Source organism: Pelophylax lessonae (assembly GCF_965119305.1).
Source record: "Pelophylax lessonae genome assembly, chromosome: 3".
Taxonomy (NCBI): domain Eukaryota; kingdom Metazoa; phylum Chordata; class Amphibia; order Anura; family Ranidae; genus Pelophylax; species Pelophylax lessonae.
In genome coordinates, this window is record NC_138770.1 from 147,773,205 (window position 1) to 147,797,938 (window position 24,734).

General features: G+C 44.7%; 1 protein-coding gene across 2 annotated transcripts in view; it reads right to left on the reverse strand.

Annotated features, from left to right (window-relative positions):
- Positions 1-24,734, reverse strand: part of ASAP2 (ArfGAP with SH3 domain, ankyrin repeat and PH domain 2) — a 460,853-nt gene that overhangs the window by 45,596 nt on the left and 390,523 nt on the right. For both annotated transcript variants that reach the window (XM_082252497.1, XM_082252496.1), the window contains exons 19-21: positions 4,563-4,678; positions 4,097-4,164; positions 3,640-3,753 (exon numbers count right to left, since the gene is read on the reverse strand). In XM_082252497.1, the coding sequence (XP_082108623.1) occupies positions 3,640-3,753; positions 4,097-4,164; positions 4,563-4,678 (298 nt within the window). The remainder of the gene's footprint in view (positions 1-3,639; positions 3,754-4,096; positions 4,165-4,562; positions 4,679-24,734) is intronic.

Genomic DNA, 24,734 nt, shown 5'->3' on the forward strand with positions numbered 1-24,734 from the left:
CGGACCAAATTACTTTGTGGACCCACTTGTCTTGTACCAGGAAAGTCCATGGGTCCGGAAACCAGCAAAGACGAACCTTCATGCAGAATGAGTCTTGTCCGCGGGTCTGGAGAAACCCGCTCTCGGCTTGCCAGACAAGGTTCAATAGGATCATCCAGAGGAGGCCCTGAAAGGCTTCAAGCCCTTGCTTGTCAACCCTGAGGGAAGAAAAAACTTCCTATGAGCCAAGAAGGAGGGCCGATGTCTATGACAAGGTTCCTTACCCTTCGTAGCCTGTGGAAGAAAGGTGTTCTTTCCCCCTGTGAGACCTTTAATGATGTCATCCAGGGTAGCTCCTAACAGGCGATCTCCTTGAAAGGGAAGATCAGTCAAGGCCTTTTTTAGAAGTCAGGTCCGCAGACAAACATTTCAGCCCAAACACACGCCGGAGGACCACTGCTGAAATAGAGAGCTTAGTGACTAGGGGAGACGCATCCCAAGAAGCATCACAGATATACTGCAGCCCCTGGACCAGCTGGTCCGCCAGCTCAGCAAAGGCAGGGGGAGCCGTTCTCCCTCCAGGTCATGGTGTAAAAGCTTAGCCCACTCTCCTTCACCTTAGTGCCAAACCAGCCAGAGTGTACATATTGTGGGCCAGAGCCTCCCCCTTTCTGTCAGCCGGAAATATGGTTGCCTTGTTCAATCTGGAAATCGGAGGGTCCACCACCTGTGAAACATTCCGCTTCTTAATAAGAGACACCTCATAGGAGTACCGCCTAGTAAATTACTTAGGGACCCCAAGGGGGACGCTTTAGTCATCCCCACTCTTAGCGACAATTCTGTCAAAATAGGTGAGGAAACTTAACACCTTTGAAGCTCTGGATGTCTTTTGCTAGCCCATCACCCGAAACCCACCTCCACCCAGGACACAAAGGACTCCAGGACCGCCGTCTGTGCATCGATGGATGGTTGGGACCCAGAGGGCACCGAAGCCTCAGAGAGATCATCCGGTCGCCGGCTGAGCAACCCCCCACCCCCATCGCCAGTATAGCACCCTGCCCACATCCTAGGAGATGGACCAGACCACCCACACAGCCCCAGCATAAGTGGAGGGGGGGGAGGGGATGGGGGGGTAGGATGAGGAGACAGATGAAAGGGGGTGCCTGACAGGAAGGAGGGGAACACGGGGTCCAACCATCCCAAGTAGGGGCCCACGTCCACCCCAAAACCCTCCAGGGGGAGAGGGGGGACAGCTACTCACCATACCAGGAACCAGGCGCCGCTCCAGACAGAAACCCTTGCAATCGAAATGGGGGGCTGTCAGTCAGGAGGAACGCTGCGACTTGGGCCGAGACTCGGGCCTATGCAACCTCGCGAGGCGTTTAAAACGGCAGGCCAGCCCCCCCCGTCAGGTGGGGCTGTGTCACGGCTGACCTTGCGCAGAGCTGAGGTCTGTGCTGGCCAGACTGGGATGACCACTGGATCTAGATTATCCAGCCTGTCGCCCAGTCCGGCAGTTAATTGTAGATCTCACAGGAAAAAACCAGGAGAAAAATGTATATCCTGAAAAGAAAAAAATTCCAGAACCAGACATCCCAGCAAGGAACTAGGTCCTTACTCCTGATTAGGCAGAAAAAAATCCATACCTATAGCAGGGAGAGGAAGTATACCCCTGGGACTGCCCATAGGCGTAGCCAGATTTATTTTTTTGCCTAGTGTCCTACTCCTGTAGGTTGCAGTATAACCCCATGGTTATGAAGATTAGGAGCTCTTTTCCATCAATGAACGAAAGAGAAATATATCAGATTTGCTTGTTTTAAACTTTTTTTTTTTTTTTTTTTTACATTTCTTCAGTTACTTCCTGGTTTACAGGCAAATTAGGTAATATATCCCAGGAGTCTTCATTAGGGGATCTTTTTCAGCGAAGCACACCCTCTTCCTGCTTGCATGCCTGAGCTAAGGGCAGGTGAATTACAGGAAGTAGATGCTACATGAATCCTCTGCCCCTATTCAAAATGACCATGGCCGGAAATGCTAGGGGGTGATTTTCAAAGTGATTTTCCAACAAAATAAAGCATTGGGGCACGGATGGATGGAGAGGTTTGATTTGAATATTACAAATTAAATATAATTTTTGGTTTGTGTAGGTCAAATGAAGTGTAGTTCCACTTTAAGTGATAATTTTTTAAGCACAGCAACCAATCTATCCTGTACTAGTGTAATTTCAGCAGAGCTAGTTCTGGTTGGAATGGATTCCTGTTCTTCTTATGTTTGTTTTCTGACCAAACATAAGAAATTGGTCAGTATGCTCTCTGACTTATCCCTCTATATGTGAAATGTGTGACTTCTATGGTGAAGGGCTGTTACCTGTGAAACAGTTTAGTGTGCCCTTTGGAACTATAGGCAGGCATGTGTCGATGATCTAAGCACTGAAAGGATGGCATATAAACATACACATTCATATAGCCAGAGTGTCCTTTGTGCAAAGACTGTTCAGGTTTTCAAGCAGGTCACACCAGGTTAAACTGGTAATTGCAACAGGTTGTGAAATTCCAACATGGGTGGCCAACAGGATTCCCCCAAGAAAAAAAACCTGCTGTGCAGGAGGCACCATCAGGAGCCTAAACATACCTTCCCAACTGCTTTTCACTTCCCCAGTCTAAATGCTGGCAGTTCTAGTTATAAGGAGCACATGAAACCATTCACACAATGCAGAGCTTGGTGCCGTATAAGTCAAAAGCTAGACCTGAGCTCTGTCTCAAAGGTGGCAAGGAGTGTGCTTAGCAGAGTGCGAGTACCAACCATTAAATATAGATTGTGTTTATATGGGATTTCTGAAGGAGCTGCAGCAGAGATTGTAGTGCTGAACAAGAAGGTGGGCAAATGAAACAAAGATGCTTTTCACAAAAGCAGGGTGATATCTTGGATCTTTTATTAACACGCTGCATGTACTGCGTATAAAAAATGTGTTGGCTCACTTGATTAATTAAATTCTATATATAAAACACGTTAGTGGCCATGTGCCTTCTGGCTACATTGTGCTAACCTTGTCATAGAATAGAAACCTGAGAGTGAAAAGAACAAGGAGCACAATAATCGTTATTTTTATCTATAGCTTTAACAAGTTTTACCACCAGGTCACAACTACTTTATGCTTATCAGAGATGCCAGCTACTCCCCAATTATGGATATATCCAATTATTCAGGTACCATGGGTTCATATTTTTCATATTATTATAGTCAGAACCATTCCTACATTTAAACAATTACAGAACCTGTACAATGGCGAGATGAAAGTTACAAAGCTGGCCATAGAGGGATTAAAATTCAGGCAGTTCAGCAGAGACTAGCCCAATTTCCATCCATTTATGGCCAATGCCACTCACAGAAGTCAATGTAATGATCTGGCTGCCAATTGGCTGCAGCACTGAGCAGTGTATTCTGACAGCGGAGGAGTCTGCTTGTGTGGATGGGGCAATCTGTTCATTTTTTTTTTCAAATCCGCCTGCTGGCTGATCGAGAAAAAAAAAATCCAAATATGGCAAAAATTTTGTTTGCAAAAACTGGTACAAGATGCTGCAGTTGTCAGGCACATTGCGTGAAAACTCCAAAAAAGCATACCTAAAGACTAAAACCTATTTATTCCAAAATAAAACCAACCTGAATTTTCTCATCCACATCATCATCACTCTCATCCAGGTCCACATGATGCAGCCTCCATTCATATTCCACGTGGACATGGGCATTGAACCTCCCAGTCAAAGCTTGCATCAACTGGTTAAAAGGGGAACAATACAAAAATTAGGATGCAAAAGAAAAAAATGCATGCACTAACTATACATATACAGAAAGCCTGGTCATTAGTTTTCATAAAGTTTAAACAATTGAAAAGATATACCTTATGCATGGGTAAAACTTATCAAGATTGGAGAGATCAGTCTACCAGAAATGAATATCTCAGGTCTTAGAAGGTGCCAAAGAGCTTTACATACTGGGGACTTCCTCGGCAAGAATCCCTGGGAATCAGCTCAGCAGCTTATGTTTATAGATGCTTGGTACAAAGAGATGTGAAAAAATTGGTAATGTATTATGAGAATAGAAAAAGAGCAAGACTTACCAACTCCTCACACTGTGTGTGCTTTAGTCGCTTAGCAATATCTAGGGAAGTTTCTCCTGCTTCATTGGCTGAAACACAGAAAATATACTCATGCAGTTTATGCAGAGGTTCTCTTATTTATACTGTCCAAGGAAAGCAATCACCTTTCCCCTTTTCAACTGAAAAATAATGTATTACCAAACCAAGGATAAAATGGATATTTAGCCCCGTGTCACACTCCAAAGCAGTACAATAACTCTGCTGATGATTTCAATTTTTATGGAAAAGCACAAAATAAAAGCCAGGAACAGGATAGATGTGTATAAGTGAGTGGGGCTGATATCCTAAAGTTAGAAAAAAGAAAACTGAAACAGCTGCCCACATTAAACTAAACAGGCTTCCTCTTCATGGGTACATTCAGAATCTTTCCTAGGAATTTCTGTGCTCCGGTGTTTATAAATCAGCTCCAGTAGATAATAAGACTTACCAATCTCTATGGAAGCCTTGCCTCTCAGTAGTAATTTAAGGCACTCAGCGTTGTCTGTTAAGCAGCAATAATGAAGGGCAGTGCTGCCTTTCACAGTCTGTTTGTCCAAATTACCACTTTGAAGAGAAAAAAAGTCATGTTTAGAAGCAGTCACAATTTAAGACACAAGAAACCATAAACAAACTATGGTCAGCAGATGATTTCCAGACATCTAAAACGCACGCGTATATAAAGAAAAAGCAAAAGGATCCCTTTTACACCTTTTTTCTCATCATAAGAACTACTTTTGTGTATACATCAATAAAGGAAGCATGCTATAACAGAATACGGAGCAATACACTTTGAGAATAAAATCTAGCCTTAGGTTATAGTGGAATTCTCAGAATTTTACAATATACATGATATGTCCCTGAGGGCACTATCACATACAAGCTAACAAGTAGAACAATATCGAAAATCTTTGAGACTCTAGAGGGGAGATTTACTAAAACTGGAGCACTCAGAATCTGGTGCAGCTGTACATAGGAGACAATCAGCTTCTAACTTCAGCTTGTTCAATAAAGCTTTGACAATAAAACCTGGAAGCCGATTGGTTTCTGTGCAGAGCTGCACCAGATTTGAGAATTCAAACAGAAAAATTACCATGTCAACTTCCAGAGTCAATATACCAAAACAGGGGTTGATAAACAACACCATACTCCACCAGTTTCAAAATACAGAGTATCAACAGTTGCGTTTTCCCCCAACCCCATCTCACACCCCCTCCCCCCACCACCATACCCGCACCGGCCCATATAGATTAAGCACCATCACAATATTCTGTCCAGAACCAATTCGACAGGGGCCAGACCTGGCGTGTCTAACCAGGGGGACCAAATGGCTTGGAACTTGCCTGGGATATACTTTTCTAAAAGTAATGTGTCACCCATTTGGGCTATCCACTCCTTACCTGAGGGTGGGTCCCTCGACTTCCAGTGTCTAAGTATTAGTTTGCATTCTTGAAATAGGGCCCTTGCTATGGCTTGTTTTGTAACCTATCCTACCTGCAGCTCGTCCAGGATACCCAGAACACAAGGTTCGGGATCAGCAGGAATAACTACTTGAAATACTCTATTCAGGGTATCCAGGACTCTCCTCCAATAAAGGTGTAGTCTAGGGCACCTCCACAAAAGGTGTATTAGATCACCATGTTCTCTAGAACAACTGGTATAGGTTAGGTTCTCTCTGAATACCAGTTTGAATAATTTTGGAGTGAAATGGACTCTGAGAAAAATATAAAACTGCGATAAACACTGTGTAACATTAAGGGAACAAGACTGTACCGCCTGTAGGGCCTCCTCCCAATGTTCCACCCATGTTCTGCCCCCATTACTTTGAGCTATCGATGGAAAATCTTTTAGGAAAAATAGACAGTAGCATGTAGTAGCATCTGGATATGAACCCTTTATAAATTTCCACTTCTGACATGTAATTAAATATGGGGGTTGGTGACTGTACTCAATTATCAATGCTGGCTTGTGCTCTGCTAGCATGTTGTAGCTGTAAGTAATAGAAATACATTGATTGTGGAAGTCAAAATCTATTTTGCAATACAGAAAATGGCATAGGCTGCTGTTCTCAAAAATAAGGGAAAAATGTGTAATGTGCCATAACGTTTTCATTGGGCCCCATATTGCAAAGAGCGCAGCTTAGAATAATGAGTATTCTCCCACATGGGTCTAAACCATCCGAGTGTTGTGTAAAACAAAGAAGTTGTGGCATAAAAATCAATTGTGAATCCTTAGTATTCGCCAAACTGGGTAATGACAGCCATGGCTTCTTGAAGAGAAGTATCGGTATCCCCAAGAAGGAGCATGAAGTTATCCGCATAAAGCATTAGGTTATCTTGTATGTCACCATAATAAAACCCACGGATAGTTGAACTGGCACGGATAAGAGCTGCCAGCGGTTCAATGGCTATGGCAAAGAGTAAAGGGGATAATCTGCCTCCCTGGGGAGTGCCCCTTCCTAGGGAAAGCTATACAATAGTTACACCCATGAAAGGAAGATCTTCCCAAAGCCAAATTTTTCCATAGTGGCCCATATGTATTGCCATTCAACGATGTTGAAGGCCTTATGAGCATCCGACGACAGTAGAGCCCTATCTCCCCTATTGTGTGCTTGGGACTGAAGATTAAGATATAGCCTATTTAAGTTGATTGAAGTGGATTTTTGAGACAAACCCAGATTGATCTGAGTGTATGATGGTAGCAATAACTTTATTCAGTCGCAAAGCCACTAATTTAATAAGGATTTTTACGTCACTCTGTAAAAGTGAGATAGGCCTATATGAACCTGGGTCTAGCGGATCTGTCCCCCAGCTTTAGCAACAAAATAAGAATTGGTTTTAGACAATGAGTCCGGTAGGTTCTGAAGTCTCCTAGCTTCCTTAAAAACCTCACTCAAGGAGGCGAGGAAGAATATCCTCCTCATACTGCTTGTAAACCTTTATTGGGAGGCCATCGTCTCCTAGGGCCTTGGGGTTAATGGAGAATCCAGTAATTTTCTGTGTGAATCTGAAATGTGAGGTAATTCTACACCATGCAGATACCCATGTAAGGAAACTAGGGAGTGTTTTTGTTTGGAGTGGTAGAGGTCAGAATAGAATCCCACTTGCCCAGACATAATAGGCTCTGGTGAGTTTACCACAGCCCCACTACGGGTACGCAGAGCACCAATAGACGGTGAGACTGAACTATTCTGGCTAAAAGGCGATGGGTCTGCTCCCCCTCCTATTCAAAGCCTATAAAAAGTATAATTTCAGTCTTTGCTGATGACACCAAGCTTTGCAGTGGAATAACTTCTTTACAGGATGTCTCCAACTTACAAACTGACCTCAATGCACTGTTTCATTGGGTAACTATGGAGCAAATGAGGTTTAAGGTTGATAAATGTAAAGTTATGCACTTGGTGGCTAAGAGTATGCATGTATCAAACATACTAGGCAGAGTAGAACTGGGGGAATCCATAGCGGAGAAGGATCTGGGTGTTCTTGTAGACCATAAGCTTAATAATAGCATGCAATGCCAAGCTGCAGATTCCAAAGCAAGCAAAGCCCTTTCTTGTATTAACAGAGGCATGGACTCCAGGGAGAGAGAGATATCATTTTGCCCCTGTACAAATCATTAGTAAGACCTCATCTGGAATATGCAGTTCAGTTATGGGCACCAGTCCTAAAAAGGATATTGGGGAACTGGAGAGAGTGCAGAGAAGGGCAACCAAACTGATGAGGCATGGAGGAGCTCAGCTTTGAGAAAAGATTAGAGGAACTGAATTTATTCTCTCTTGAGAAGAGGCGATTAAGGGGTCCATATAGTGAACTTGGTGTTGAGTTGTTCACTTTAACGTCAACACAGAGGACAGGGGGCACTATTTACGTCTACAGGAAAACCAATTTAGTCACCAAATATGGAAAGGTTTCTTCACCGTAAGAGCTCTGAAAATGTGGAAAAGACTCCCTCCAGAGGTGGTTCTGGCTAGCTCACTAGATTGATTTAAAAAAGGCCTGGATTCTTTCCTGGGTGTACTTAATATAAGTGGGTACTAATATTTATAGGTAAAGTTGATCCAGGGAATATCAGATTGCCTCTCGGGGGATTAGGAAGGAATTTTTTTCCCCCTGCTGTAGCAAATTGGATCATGCTTTGCTGGGTTTTTTCGCCTTCCTCTGGATCAACTGCGGGTATAGAATTGTGTATATGGGATTGTATGGTTGGGTTTTCATTACCTAACTATGTAAAGCCTCTTGTGCAGAGATCCACGCTTCTCTAGTACCATTGGAAGGATTAGCTACAAACTCAGCTTCTAAACAACCAGCTGTGCAGTTTGATCTCTTAGGGATCTAGAGACTTTAAGTGTGGTAATTTCCGATATGAATAGTAGGGCGGAAACAACTAATCGATTATGAAAATAGTTGTCAACTATTTTCATAATCAATTTATCGGTCAGCTGATTAGTTGGCCTGCATACAGGATTCTTTTTTTTTTGTTTACATATCAGGAAATACAATTAAGCACACATACAGCTCAGAACACTGTCCTTAGATGTTAGAAGACACAGTGCAGCACACATACAGCTCAGTACACCATCCATACATGTCAGTAAGTTCCTGAGAACTTTTGAACGTGTGAGGAGCAATGCCTCATCGGACATGTAGTCCTGGGCAGGAAGCGAGTGGTTTTAAAGGCAGCATATTTTTTTACCTTGCGATAGGGGCACTGTGAAGGCAGGAGGAGCAAGAAGTGTCGGTGGGGGACCCCAAAAGAGGGGATTCAGGGCTGCTCTGTGGAAGACCATTTCACAGAGTAGGTAAGTATAACATATTTGTGGTTTAAAAAAAAAATCACTAAAGATAGTGAGCAGGGAAGATCTGCATTTTGACAGGCGATACAAAAAAAGCATGCTGTTGCTACTAAACGTCTTAGGCCTGGTTCATGCACTACAGTTCATTTAACATGGTTTACTATGGGACACATTCACAGCTTTGCTTTTTTTCAGCCGCTGCGAATTTGGAATGGGTCAAGGACTTTTCAATGCAAAACATTGCTTTTTTTTTTGCTTTTTGGTTCAATAGACTTCAATGGAGAAGCTGCAGAAAAGCATGTAGTGTGTTTTTGCCACGACTTGCCTTTTTTAATCTGCCCAACAACAAATTAGCCAAAAGAAAAAGCATAAAAAATGCAAATCGCAGCAAAATCATGAGTGCAAAAATGCAAAAAACACTGCAGAAACAGATCAAAAAGCAAACTGCATAGGTGTGAACCAAGCCTTAAGCTGCCCATACATGTATAGATTTTCAGATGAGAATATTCATACGAAAAATCTTTGTACATGAATGAAAGAATGTCATTTGAAAAATTCTACTTGCTTTTAACATTAAGTTTTAAAATTAATGTAATTTCTGAATGAAAACCACATACACTGCCTGAAAATTCCTTTGACCAAAAAGTTTTCTATTCTGCTCCTTCGAATTTTACCGTGACTGTGGAAGAAAAGAAACGTCGATTTGACCCCACTAATGATTAGAGAATCGAATATTCTTAAAATGAACATTTTTTTGAAGGAAGACATTGTTTATGTATGGGCAGCATAAGTGACAGCAGGTGCAGGTAGCTTTTATCACGCCACCTGCCTATGACAAGGTCTGTCATACATAATAATATATTACACTTTTGTCTAAAAATCGACAAAAACAGTCTTTCATTTTTTTTTCTTTAAAATTAAAAAATTTGATCTGAGTCTGTTGGTATTTACCAGATTCAACCTCTAATAGAATATACTGTATATCGCTTCTGTCTATTATTCTTAGAGATTTTGCTCCCAACCATATAGTTGGTTATTTAGATTTACCACTGCATATAGATATTTAAGAATAAATTGCCTTTTTTTTAAACTTTACATAATAACTAAATTATACACCACACTTTCTTTTAGGTTTTTATCTGATTAATCAAAACAATCGGCCAACTAATCGATTACGAAAATAATCGTTAGTTGCAGTCCTAATGAATAGACCCCACAGATAGGTTTTGAAGGCCTCCAAGGCAGTACAGCTATTGGAGCCACCAGGGTGATGCTGCCAAAATGCGGATATCTGTGTCGCTATGAAGGCTTGAGAAGGGAAAAGATGTACCCAGAATGCATTAAGCTTCCAGAGTGCCCTCGGTAGCGTAGAAGGGGCTTTAGCATCGGAATAGGCTAGCACTGGGGAGTGGTCAGAGATACCTTTTTGGGCCTTTGTTTGTCCAGAGGAAGGAGCACTCTGCCTAAGGTCGAGTCCAGAGTCAGGCCCAGATAGTCCAGCTTTGTGGAAGGAACCAGGGCAGGCTTCTGAAAATTCAGAATCCAGCCAAACTCCTGCAACGCAGAAGGTGAATCCGCTCATAGAAGGAGATCCTCCAAGTAGCCCAGTACTGCGATCCTCCGTTGGCATAGCAAAGCTAGTACCAGGGCTAACACTTTTGTGAAGATCCGAAGAGCAGAGGCGAGAACAAAAAGGTAACGCCACAAAACGGATAATGCTCCTCTCCCACTGCAAAGCGGAGGAAGCGCTGGTGACTGGCACATATGAGAATGTGAAAGTAAGCATCCTTGATGTCGATAGAGGCGAGGAAATCCCCCTGACATAGGGTTGCCACCACCATGCGAATGGAATCAATTCTTAATTTCTGCACCCGCACAAAGCAGTTCAGTGCCTTGAGTTCCAGGATTGGACGCACCTTGCCTTCCTTCCTGGGAACTGTAAACAGGTTTGAGTAAAAACCTTGAAAACATTCCGAAGTCGGAACCGGGACAATTATCCCTTGATTTAACAGGTCTTGTGCCACCCCAAACAGACCCTGTAAGCGGTCCGGGGACAGGCGCAAGTTGGAAGGAAAGAACCTTCCTGGAGAACAAGAGTGAAACTCGATCTTGTAGTTGGACCGAATGACTTCGTGGACCCACTTATCTTGCACCAGGGAAGTCCATGGGTCCAGAAACCAGTGAAGACATCCCCCCACCCCCAATACAGGTGAGGTCACACCTTCATGCTGAAGAAGCCTAGTGTGTGGGTCTGGAGAGGCCCGCTCTCGGCTTGCCAGACCAGGTTCATTTGGGTCCTCCCCTGAGGGATGAAAAAACTTCCTATGGGCTGAAAAGGAAGGCCCACGTCTACAACGAGGTTCCTTAACCTTTGTAGCCTGAGAAAAAAAGGTACTCTTCCTCCCTGTGAGACCTTTAATGATGTCATCCAGAGTAGCTCCAAACAGGTAATCCCCTGGGAAGGGAAGATCAGTCAAGGCCTTTTTAGAAGTCTGGTCTGTAGAGCAGCATTTTAGCGAACATTCTGTCAAAATAGGCGGGTAAAGGAAACACCTTTGCCACTCTGGATGGCTTGTGAGTGACAAAGGGAACCTTCGCCCCTGTCGCAGCTACAGCTGCAACCTCCATCTTCAAGGTCTCACGCACAGATACAATCAGTACTTTCACCAGCGCTTTTTCAGGGCGCGTGTTTGCAGACCCAGCAGGGTGACCCACGTCCGCAGCGGCCTGATCAGATTCAGGATCTGACGAGACAGATAAGGCAGGGGAAAGCGGGAGGAGCTTTTTGCTAGCCCGTCGCCTGAAAGCCACCTCTACCCGGGACACCAAGGACTCCAGTACCGCCGTCAGTGCATCGATGGATGATTGGGACCCAGAAGACCCCGCAGCCTCAGAGAGGGGATCAGGTGGGGAGATGTGCACCAAAGAGTCCATGAGTCACCAGGGGAACCCCACAAAAAAGGTGTAAAACACTGCAAGGGACACCCCCACTGCGCTGGCACCACCCAGTCGCCAGGCACAGAGCACCAAGCGATCCTCAGCAGAGAGGGAGAGAGCCCCTCCAGACTCAACACCTAGCATAAACAGGCACCAGCAGCAACCAGGCTAATCTGCACTTCATGTGCTGCAATCAGGCGTACCAAGACTTGTGAGGTCAGTCTGGACAGAATCCCTTCTGTTTTGATCCTGCACAGGAACTGTAGCAGAAATTTGAGACTCACCACCCCGCAGAAACCAGGCACCGCAGCTACCAGAGAATGAGGAGGGGATTCCCACTGCCAAAATCGCCGCCCACAGGGCTCCACTGTCATGTCCGCCGCTATTTTCAATGGGAAACCACCGCAAAATGGCGGCTGGACTACACAAACATGGCTGCCGTGCATCTGGTGCCAAAGGGACATAATGTAGATCTAGACATTAAATTTATTTTGGATAATAGTTAATCATGGAACCCTGGACTCCTAAACCTTTGCTAATGTTTTTATTTGTCTTTTTTTTTTTTTTGTATAGGACAACATAGACATTACATCTTTTGTTTATTTTTATGGATATATGTCTACTTTTATATTTATATATGTATCAGAGTGCACCTACACTTGAGGCACTCTTATTGAAGATCTATATTTGTATGCACTTTATAAATGGATGATTCTTATAGGAAATTTATATTTTTACCAACTCTTGTAATAGGTTTCATCTATGGATATGCATCATTGTTTATACATTTTTAGGTTTTTTATTATTTTTGATTATATATTGTTTTATTTAGGGTAGTCACAGACACGGAAGTCGCTTATGCGGACAAGTAAAAAAAGTGCCCTTACTTTTAGGATTTAGTTTATAAACGTATGGGTTTTTTTTGCCACACGGCCTTAATTATTGCACTTAGTGGCTGACGTATATTTCCCTCCCCCCTTTTTTTTTCATCGGAGCCTGTTATTTTGAATGTATATGTTTGATATAGATTTTTTTTTCCTGTTGCCGAAGATAAGTCATTCTGATCTACGGTATTATGGCGGAACAACTGCTTCCGGGCATTGGGAGGTTGATGCGGAGATCATTTCTGGTCTCCCGCAAAATGGCGACAGGACAACTTCAGGCTGTAACTGGAGAACTATCCGGGTCCGAGACTATTTATACCCAAGTATGTATAGGATGCTAGTGATAGGCACTTCCCTGTGAACACGTGTTTGCACATGAAACGCGTCAGAGGCCTACACACTGGCGTCTTGGTCGCCGCGTCCTTGTGCTCAGGAACAGCCATCTCCATATGCGAGCTATGGCTTTTTGTTTTTACATCTACATGTAATTTATATATTTTTTTTTATAAATACTGCACTATATTGGCGCTTTTGACTCCGTTTTGTGCGCTTTTTATGCAGCCCACCCAGGATTTGTCTACAGTATGAGCAGGTTTATCAACCACCATATCAGCTCTTAGCCAGACTGGATGCAAGGCGGTTTACGGATACTATCTCCTGAATGTGAGAGTGGTCTCAGTTGTTGCTGTATCAGCGCCTGTTGGATTGGATGCAAGGCGTTTTTATATTCAGATTCTGGTGAGCGCATTGGCACGGTGAAGGTGTACTGGCTAGTACACAACCATTGTGCCTTCCTTTTATCTGTATTTAGTGACTGTTGAGACACGTTGCCCCCACCAGGTACAAACCCCCCCCCCGCACAGCCGATCGTCCGGTCGCCAGCGGCGCACCTCCCCAGCCCCCATCGCCAGTATAGTATGGACCACACCAGCCAAACAGCCCAAGCATAAGTGGAGGGGGGGGAGATAGGATGGGAGACAGATGAAAGAGGGGTGCCTGATGGGAAGGAGGGGAATCCGGGGTCTGACTTTCCCAAGAAGGAGTGCACGTCCACCCCAAAACCCTCCAGGGGGAGAGGGGGAAAGCTACTCACTATACCATGGGCACCGCTCCAGACAGAACCCCTCCATCGAAATGGGGGGGGCTCTCAGTCACGAGGAACGCTGCGACTCGGGCTGCTCAGACCCAGACGTATGCGACCTCGCGAGGCGTTTAACTTGCAGGCCAATGGGGCTAGGTCACGGCCGACCTAGCCCAAAACAGAGGTCTGCACAGGCTCGCTGGCCAGACTGGGGGGACCACTGGATTTAGACTATCCAGCCCTTCGCCCGGTACTGCATTAGATTGTAGATCTCACAAGAAAAATCCAGGGAAAAAAATTCTATCCATAGATCCCAGCAAGGAACTAGATCCTTACTCCTGAATAAGCAGAAATAAAACTGAGTACCTATAGCAGAGAGAGGGAGTATATCCCCTGTGATTGCCCATAGGCATAGCCAGAATTTTTTTCTGCCTAGTATCCTTCTCCTTTAGGGGGCAGTATAACCAATGGTTAAGAAAATCAGGAGCTCTGTCCGTTAATGAACGAAAGGGAAAAAATGGATTTTTGTAAAATCTTACCGTAAAATCCTTTTCTCTTAGCTCATTGACAGACGTAGTCCTCGGTGATACACCACCTTCGGGTTATGTTGCCTCCACAGGAGCAGGACTAGACAGGAAATTAAAAAGCTCTGGCCACACCCTAGGGGCAGTCCCAGAGGGTATATCCTCTCTCTCTCTGCCTCAGCAAATCAGTTATGTGAAAAAGCAGTCTTTAGAGATTTTAACCCAACCCAACTCAAAAACAGAGGGGCGGGGACTACGTCTGTCAATGAGCTAAGAGAAAAGGATTTTACGGTAAGATTTTACAAAAATCCATTTTTCTTTAGCGCTCATTGACAGACGTATTCCTCGGTGATACACCACCTTCGGGACGTCCCAGAGCAGTATCACAAATGAGGGGTGGGAAAATGGAAATCAAATCCCAATCTAGAAGGCCCAACCGGTGCCAACTAGAAGTTTACAATGCTCATCCTTAATGATGAGACTCAACAAAGAAATTTTTCAAACAGAAAAAAACCCTCGAGGTAGACCACCGGTCTCCTCAAATTGCGGCCTGCAAAACCTTGCGGCCAAATGAGGCATCCGCCGATGCCGTCACATCAATTTTATAGAATTTTGTAAAGGTATGTACCGACGACCAGGTGGCCGCCTTACATACCTGGACCACTGACGCCTGATGGCGAAAGGCCCAGGAAGTACTGAGCGCTCGAGTGGAGTGCGCCCTAACAGGGAACGGAGGACTCTGACCCTTAATAGAATAAGCCTGTACCACCGTTTGTCTAATCCATTTGGCAATGGTCGCGGCAGATGCAGGCAAACCCTTTCTGGGGCCATCCGTGATCACAAAAAGTGAATCCGTCTTACGGAATGATTCCGTAGCTTTCAGGTATACCCTGATTGCCCGAACCACATCTAAGGAATGCAACGCATGTTCCCGATGATGCTTGGGCTGAGGACACAAGGAAGGTAGTACAATATCTTCATTCAGATGAAAATCTGAAACCACCTTAGGAAGAAAAGATGGCTTAGGATGAAGTACTACCTTATCCCTATGAATCACTAGGTATGGGGACTGGCATGATAATGCAGCCAGTTCTGACACCCTGCGAGCAGAAGTAATAGCCACCAAGAAGGCCACCTTCTGGGATAAAGTAAGCAAGGGAATCTCCCTGATGTTTTCAAAGGGAGGTTTCTGTAGAACCGACAAAACCAAATTAAGATCCCAGGGCGGTAAGGGCGCGCGGACTGGAGGAGCCAGGTGCCGCACCCCCTGGATGAAATTCCGCACCAAGGATTTGGTAGCTAAAGGTTTCTGAAAGAAGATTGCTAATGCTGAAACTTGACCCTTGATGGTGCTCAAGGCTAGCTTCTGCTCAACCCCTTGTTGCAAAAAGGCCAATATTCGAGTCACCGAATAGGTACGTGGAGGAAATCCTAAAGATTCGCACCACGCAATATAAGTCTTCCATGTGTGATAATAGACCTTGCTGGAAGTCGCTTTCCTTGCTTTAATAAGGGTAGGAATGACTGAAGTAGACAAACCTCTGTCCTTCAGTACTTGGGTCTCAATGGCCAGGCCATTAAACCCAGCGACTGTAAAGCATGATGGTAAATTGGTCCTTGAGACCACAGACACTCCCTGAGACGAAGTTCCCACGGAACGTCTGCGACTAGCATGTCCAAGTCGGCTTGAGGAGGCCAGCCTAGAATTTCTAGGACCACTGGCGCTGATAGAATCTGAACCAGGCGTCCCTAGAGGTATCTGGCCCCGACCATCCGAGAAAGTCTGGTCGTTTTCTGTTCCCACACATTTATCAGATACCTGATTGTTATCAGGAAGGGTGATCTTTTCTGGTTGAACCTCAGGGACCGAAGTCACCCGACTAGAGGCTACTTGGCCTATCTGGTCAACCAGATCCGATTCCTGTGAGGTATAGGGACTAATCTTAGGAAAAGGTAAAGGAAAAGATCTATTCAGGGAACGGTAACTACCGCTTCCTGTAGTACTTAAATGTTGGAAGGGAAGAATCGCACCGGTAGTAGTGGTTGAAGCTCGATCTAATGTCCTGAATACCGGTGAAAACGTCCCCCCACCCTGAAACCGGGTGGGGGCGCACCTTCAGGCTGTGTACTCCTTTGCTTCGGGTTTGGCTGGGTTGGTCCTCTGCTTGTCCGACCAGCCCTTCTTGAACCCTCCTGGAGGAGTCTTGCCTTTCCCGCTAGTACCAGCCGGGCGCCCTTTATGGGCGGTAAAGAAAGGTCCTCGCTTGTTGCGAGGTCCTTTAGCTTTAGCAGCCTGTGGCAAAAAAGTGCTCTTGCCCCCAGTGGCATCCTTGATGATTTCATCTAGGTTGGCCCCAAATAGACGATTCCCCTGAAAAGGGAGATTTGTCAAGGTCTTTTTGGAACCTAGGTCAGCTGACCAGCATTTTAACCACAGCACACGTCTGAGGATCACCGCTGACATAGATGCATGCCCTAATAAAGGAGTAGTGTCCAAGGCTGCGTCACAGATAAACTGTAGCCCTTGTATAATCTGTTCCATCAAATCAGATGTCTCCTGGGGAATATCTTTTCCCCTAAGGTCTTGGCGTACCATTTTCGCCCATTCCGTAAGTGTCTGGGAAACTAGACCAATAACAATTACTGGTCTAAATGCTGACCCTATCAGAGAGAAGATGGTGCGGGACTCTGCTTCCATCTTTCGATCCACCGGATCCTTAAAGGACGAAGTGTCCTCCACTGGGATAACCGTGGCTTTATTCAGCCTGGAAATAGGTGGATCCACCACTGGTGGTACCGTCCATTTCTTAATGATGGATTCCTCAAACGGATAGCGTCTAGCAATACGCTTGGAAATAGTAAAGGTACGTTTAGAATGCTCCCATTCTCCTTTAATCTGATTACCGAAACATTTGGGTACAGGAAAAACCTTCACCGTTTTGATGGGCTTATTAGTACCAAAAGGAATCTCTGTTTCAGTTGCCTCTGCCGGTAAAGCCTCAAGTTTTAAGGTTTCCTGCACTGCCACAACTAGTGCGTCCACCAATGCTTCTTCCTGAATTATAGCAGGAGAAGAAGCGTCCTCCTCACTGTCTGAGGGGGCTTTACCTGGGATAACAGCCTTTGCAGAGGAACCTGCAACTGCCATGACCATCTCTGAATCAGAGTCAGAGGTGTCAGATAGTATAGGGGTAGGCGGGGGTCGCTTCCTTGACCCCCGTCCCTGACAGGCCGCCTCCACCCGAGCCACCATAGACTCCAAAATTGCTGTAAATGACTCTACACTCTGTGCACCGGCGGGTCCCGTGACCCCCTCGAGGGAAACAGGTGGGGGAATATGTGTGGCAGGGTCCATGATAATTCCAGTCACTTCCTGGATAATATAATTCAAAAATAAAAAACTTTTTTTTTTTTTTTCAGACCCCCAGCGCCACAAAAAACCCCTTAGTGTTACCTGCTAGGGATCCCTATCGATCGAGAGAGAGAGAGAGATAGACCCCCAGGCTCACCACTTGATGCTCAGAGTTTAACTGCAACAGGTTACAGCGCTGTCTTGACAAACAGGAAGTCTTTTGGCTGGCTGCCCAGGAAGAAAGGAGGCGGCTCCGCCCCTCTGCACGCCTTCCGGCGCCTCCCCTAGCTCCACGAGGTGTTTGGATCACCTCAAACATGGCCGCCCCCATGCTGGAGACACGAGGCTACGCCAAAATGGCGGCTCGTGCGATCCAGCAAAAAAAATGGCGGTGGCCTGTACTGAATAGCGGTGTGCTGCAGGGCACACAGCACTCTCTCTGCATGGGGATTTGGCGTGGTTGGCGGTACCGGCCCTGGCGGACCACATGGCCATTCGGGAGGCCTTGTTAGCTCCCAAACCAAGCCTCCTGGCTTTTTGCACATAAAATCACACTCAAAGTAGGGGGATCTGTGTCATGTTATAGGATAGAGGGGGACTCTATCTTACCATACAGAGAGGGGCCCGCGTTCACCACAAGACCCGTCAGGGGAAAAGGGGGAACATACTACTCACCATACCGGAACCAGGCGGGCACCAACTCCTGACAGTACCCCTCTCCACCGGGGCGGGAGGGCTGTCGACCGATATGGACGCCGTGACTCATGGTCTTTGGCGTTTCAGCGAGACGTTTAACTCGCGGGGTCAGTCCTTTAATGGGACTTTGTCGCGGCCGACCCAGCGCGGAGCTATGGCCTGCACGCGCTCGTAGGCTGAACTGGGGTGACCACCGGATCTCAACATCCAGCCCGTCGCCCAGTTCAGCTTTCTTGCTTGAAGATCTCACAGGAACACTGGAGAAAAAAAGCTGTCTAAAAAATCCTTTAAGAAAAAAATCTTGCCAGGACCTAAGATCCCAGCAAGGGATCTAGGTCCTTACTCCTAACTAGACAGAAAATAACTGATTTGCTGAGGCAGAGAGAGAGAGGATATACCCTCTGGGACTGCCCCTAGGGTGTGGCCAGAGCTTTTTAATTTCCTGTCTAGTCCTGCTCCTGTGGAGGCAACATAACCCGAAGGTGGTGTATCACCGAGGACTACGTCTGTCAATGAGCGCTAGAGAAATGGGATTTTTGACTTACCAAAAAATCAATTTCTCTGATGTTCATTGACCGACACAGCTCCTAAATCTTCTTAACCATTTAGTTGTACTGCCTCCTACAGGAATAGAACACTGGGCAGGAAAAAGCTTGACTATGCATATGGGCAGTCCCAGGGGGGTATACACCCACTCTCAGCTATAGGCACTCACAGTTTAGTTACAAGCATTGTCAGAAGAAAGCCAACTCCACAAAATGAGTCAAAAATGCCATTTTCTCTTTCATTCCTTGACAGACACAGCTCCTGATTCTTCTTAACCATTGGGATGTCCTAAAGCAGTGTGAAACATGAGGGGTGGGAAAAAAGTAGAAAAAAATTACCAAGGCTAACCATAGCCAACCAAGTAATGTGAAGCTAAACCATAAACAACTGGAGCTCACCTGAAAAAACAATACACCCTCAAAGAGGACCAGGTCCTCTAAACAGCAGCCAGCAAAACCTTGTGGCCAAAAGCAGCATCTGCAGATGCCAACACATCGACTTTATAAAAATTTTGTAAAAGTGTGCACCAACAACCAGGTGGCCACCTTGCAAACCTGCGTCACTGATGCTTGATGACGGAAAGCCTAGGAGGCACTAAGCACCCGAGTACTCCTTGACAGGTAAGTAGGAACCTGACCTCTGATTCAATAGGCCTTAATCACTGTCTCTCTGATCCATCTGGAAATGGTTGCAGAAGAAGTGGGCAACCCTTTGTGAGGTCCGTCCATGAGCACAAATAGAAAGTCTGACTTCCTAAAAGACTCCATACCTGCCAGGTACACCCTAATTGCCCAGACTACATCCCAGGTATACAAGGTAATTTCCTTCAGATCTTAAGCCTGGGATACAGGGAAGGCTACACAATGTCTTCATTCAAATAACAGTCAGAGACCACCTTAGGAAGGAATGACGAACAGGGGCGAAGCACCACCTTATCCTTGTGAATCACTATATAAAGGGTGAATCACCATATAAGGTGAACGTCAGGATAACGCCGCCAGTTCAGACACCCTGCGTGCAGAGGTAATGGCCATCAAAAAAGGCCACCTTTCGGGGGCAGCGAAACCTCCAGAATATTTTTAAAGGGAGGCTTCTGTAGAGCTTAAAGCACCATATTAAGATCCCAGGATGGCAACAGAGCCTGCACTGAAGGAACCAAATGTCGGACACCCTGAAGAAAAGTACGCACCAGGGAGTGTGAGGCCAATGATTGTTGGAAAAAGACCAGCAAACACCATACCTGGCCCTTGATAGTACTCAAGGCCAATTTCAGTTCATCCCCCCGTTAAAGGAAGGTAAGATCCGATCCACCAAGAAGGAGCGAGGATGAACCCCAAGAGATTCACACTACGCAATGTACGTCTTCCATGTACAATCGTAGATCTTCCTAGAAGTAGATTTGCTAGCTTTCAACAGCGTAGGAATCACCTCCATCCTTCAGCATCTGGCATTCAACATTCAACCACTTCTACTTTGATCCTGCACAGGAGTTGTGGCAGAAATTTGAGACTCCCGACCCCACAGAAACCAGGCCCAGCAGCTACCAGGAGAATCTGCACTGCACGGACAGCGATAAGGAAATGAAAAGATCCAGGAATCAGCATCAGGGGATGAGGAGGGGCTCCCATTGCCGAAATCGCCGCCCAGAGTGCTCCACTGTCATGGCTGCTGCTATTTTCAATGGCAAACCACAGAAAAATGGCCACCAGACTACACAAACATGGGCGCCGTGCAATAAGCACACAGGCTACAAGAAAATGGCAGCCCCACGCATCATCATGAGGCTCCCCAGGGACCCAGGAGGGAACTCTAGGCCTCAGAAAATGGCACAGGCAGGAAAGGGGTCCCTGGCAGGAGCACCCACCAGGTACACCCCCCCCCCACAGCCAATTGCCCGGTCTCCGGCGGCGCACCCACCCGCCCCCATTTAGGAGGATCTTTCTCGGACGCCTTTGGGATTTTGAGTACTCACGGTGTCCTTTTTTACTGTGCTTAATGGCTGTGGCAGGCGCCATTTTGGGAGTCTGAGCGCACCCTGTCCTCCTTGTTCTTATGGGTCACCATACTGACCGATCAAAGGTTCGGGATACTCTGCTAAGACAGCGCGAGGTACTGGTAGGTCCGGGCTCAAAAACAGGATGTCTGGTTAGCTGGAAGCAGGATCAATGCAGGATCTGTATCAGGGACTCTGTGAGATGCAACTGCTCACATGCTGCTCTTGGCCACGTCCCCGAACTCTCTGGTTTTAGTCAATTTCCAAAAACAAACAAATGAACATACCAAAAAGCGTGTGGTCAAAAGGACCATATTCATGAGCCTCAGGGCTATAGTAAACCATAATACAAAAGTGGAAAATGAAACCAAGAAGGTTTCAAAAGCTTTATTACAAAAAAATGAGCAAAAAACAATTAAATAAGAAAACCACCTTCCATCACTATATAATAGACAACGTCTAAAATTCCAAATATGCGTCTAGATGCCACATACACATCTATACAATCCAGCAAACAAATGCAAAGAAAAATTACTGCATATACAATATAAAATAAAGGACTGTATAAAGATTTCACCAAAAGATGACCAAAAGTGATACATAACGTCCCATGAGGGAACAGCAAGGGAACCAGACCCCGTGGGTGGAGCTCAGGCATAAACTCCAAATGGCTCAGAGCTCTTAGGCTAAATAACCATATTGTATCACAGGATGGTACATCTGTGTAAAATAAATATAAAGTGTAAGGAGGTGCTGCAAAATGACTAGGAGGCAAGTCAAAGATCTAATGAGAATCTGCAGCGTCCTGAAAGTAGTCTAAGTAGGCTTGTATGCATATAGAAAAGGCGGATTAAAGCTGCCAGCAAAGCTTAACGGAAAGTCACATAAGCCACAGCAAGAGGCATGTAGTCAGGTAAACAGAAGTGAAAAATGGACAGGGAGATGACAGTTCGCGGTCAAGCAATGGCAAGTATAGCAAAGCAATGGCAAGTATAGCAAAGCAGAGCAAAGTCTATGAACATGATCATACAGCAAGGTGAAGCAGTGTTGTATGATGCATACCAGTTAAACCAGTCCAGGTCAAGGGTTAGAATGCCATGATGAATTCACAATTCAAAATCATTCTGGTAGCTCAACTGGCATCTGACCAGATTATATAGTGTTTATAATGTGACTGTGAGACTTCTGCAGAACCACAACACTGTGAACTGCTTCAGAGGAAGGGACTGATGCAAATATATGTATGTATTTTTTTAAATCCCAACTCCAGGCTCACCAGTCCATTACATTCTTGTATTATCAAGTCTTATATGTTCAGAACCACCTTCCCCACTATAAGGCCACATTATGATAGATAACGTGATTCAGCAAGGTAATCCCAGTAGCAAGGTTGTGGAGCCAGCACCACACTCTCTATACTATACTTTGGTGGTACTTTCTTACAACGAGTCCATCCGCTGTGTGAGGGATCAATCCTGTCTTTTAAAGCTAGATGCTACTGCCCACTCCAAGCTGTCTCCCATGTGGCAGAAATTATGAAAATGATGAAAAAGCAGAGCGCTGCAGCTGCACAGTCGCCAGAACTAGCACACTCCAAACCCATTGGAGCAAGTGGAAGGTGTGATGTCAGACACATAAGGGAAGGACGTCAATGCATTTTGCCATAAGACCCCAGCATTTTGTTTACTGGATTCTATGGATGTGTATGTGGCTACTAGATGCATATTTAGTATTTTAGATATCTTTTATTTAGTGATGGAAGGTGGTTGTCTTAATTGTTTGTTGCTCATTTTTTTAATTATTAAAGTTTTTGTAATTTCCTTCCTGGTTTCATTTTCTACTTTTGTATTTTGGGTTACTATACCCCTGAGGCTCATTAATATGGCCCTTATGACCGCATGCTTTTTTGGTAAGGTAATTTGTCCGTTTATGCTTTACATTGGCCATAGAGCCCCACTACTATTTACTTTTAGTGAGTGGGTAAGTAACCGGAGGGTATTTTTTAGGTATACATTTAACTGTAGTGCCCGTTTATTGTTTTTAGTAAAAGTTTCAAACTATAGGTGCTCCCAGGGAAATCCAAAGCAATCAAAAACAACATATTACAATAAACTTACATTTTAATTCCATGACCAATAAAAATGGCCAAAAAAGCCCTGCATAAATGCGCTATATAATTGATACAAATATTTTCATTTTTAGTGGTCAGTTAATATTTTATTGTAAAAATAATGTTTTTATTCTCCTAAGAGCATGTGTAATATCCCAAAGATTTTCAGTATTGCTCTACTCACTTTTAGAATACAATTAACATAGCTGAAAAAAAGATTTAAACAATGGCATATGTAAAAATACACTCAAATCTAGAAAACTTTTAGATGGCATGCGCGCAAGCCTGTAACCCAGAAGCCAAAACAAATCTCAGATATATGTGTGCTTAGATGGGTATTCCCCATTTCCATGGAGGGATGCTTCCCCTCTGAAAGCCAAAATAAAATGACAGGGGTGCAAATCAAAACACATTCCCCACATCTTGGGGCTCATTCACATCAGGCATATTGCCACTCATTTTGCGGGCAACTTAAATAGACAAGAAAAGTTATCTCTAGATTAGATCTGACTACTGCGTTGAATTGGGAAAAATTCTGTAAGTTGCATGCTGTGTACATTGCCCTGAGTGGTCCTATTCACGTCTATTAAATGAGACCCACAGTGCAATGCATCTCAAACCATATGGCAACACGTTGCTGTGTGAATTCTTTTTTTTTTTTTTTTTTTTTTTTTTTTTTTATTAAATTTTCCAGGTAAAAAATTATTTACAACACTCCAGTCGCTGGAGAATTTTTTCATATACATTTTACACATATTACCTTTTATCCCTTTTTTTCCCCCCCCCTCCCTTCCTTATCCCTCCCCCCCCCCGTCTCTTCTTATCATTCGACTCCTATTATTTCTCTGTATTCCCTTGTGTCCTTAAACTCTTGCCACTCATCCCAAATCTCCTCTTCATTCCCCTGTTCTTCCTCCTCCCAGGTCCTCAGCTGCTCCAACTTTCTTATTTTCTCTACTTTTAACAGCCATTCTTTCCTGGAGGGGGCCTCTTCTTTTTGCCAATTAAAGGGAATCAAGCTCTTAGCTGAGTTTAATAAGTGAGGGAGTAATGTTTTTTTATATTGTTTCACTGACATATGGGTTCCATGAAACATGCATTTCCAAGGATCCAAGGGAATATCTATTTTAGTAATTTTACTTATTAATTCTATAACTTCACTCCAGAATACTTTAATTTTTGGGCACTCCCACCATATATGGGCTATAGTCCCTACCATCTGACATCCCCTCCAGCAAAGTCTTGAACTCTCTACCTGAATTCTTCCCATCTTATCAGGAGTGTTGTACCACCTTGTGATCAATTTATAGTTCATCTCCTCCGTGTTGGTGTCTATCGCGGATTAATGTACTAATTGAAGGCTCTTATCCCACTGTTTGTTGTTACTACACGGGCCGAGGTCTCTTTCCCATTTTTCTTTTAATGTTATTCCTCTCTCTTTTGTTATTGTTAATAGTATTTTATACACATTCGAAATATTGTTTATTATCTTATCTTTAAGACATAATTGCTCAAGAGGGCGGAGGTCGTTTTTATCTCTCAATGGCTGCGGTAGTGACAATGTGAAGTGCTTTAGTTGGATATACCTCCACTCATTTATCTTCCAGTTTTCTTTCCTTTGTTTCAGCTCCGCCAAGGTTATAATTTTCCCCTTCTCTACTATATCCCCTAATTGTGCTTCTCCTTCTTCTATCCATTTACCCAATTC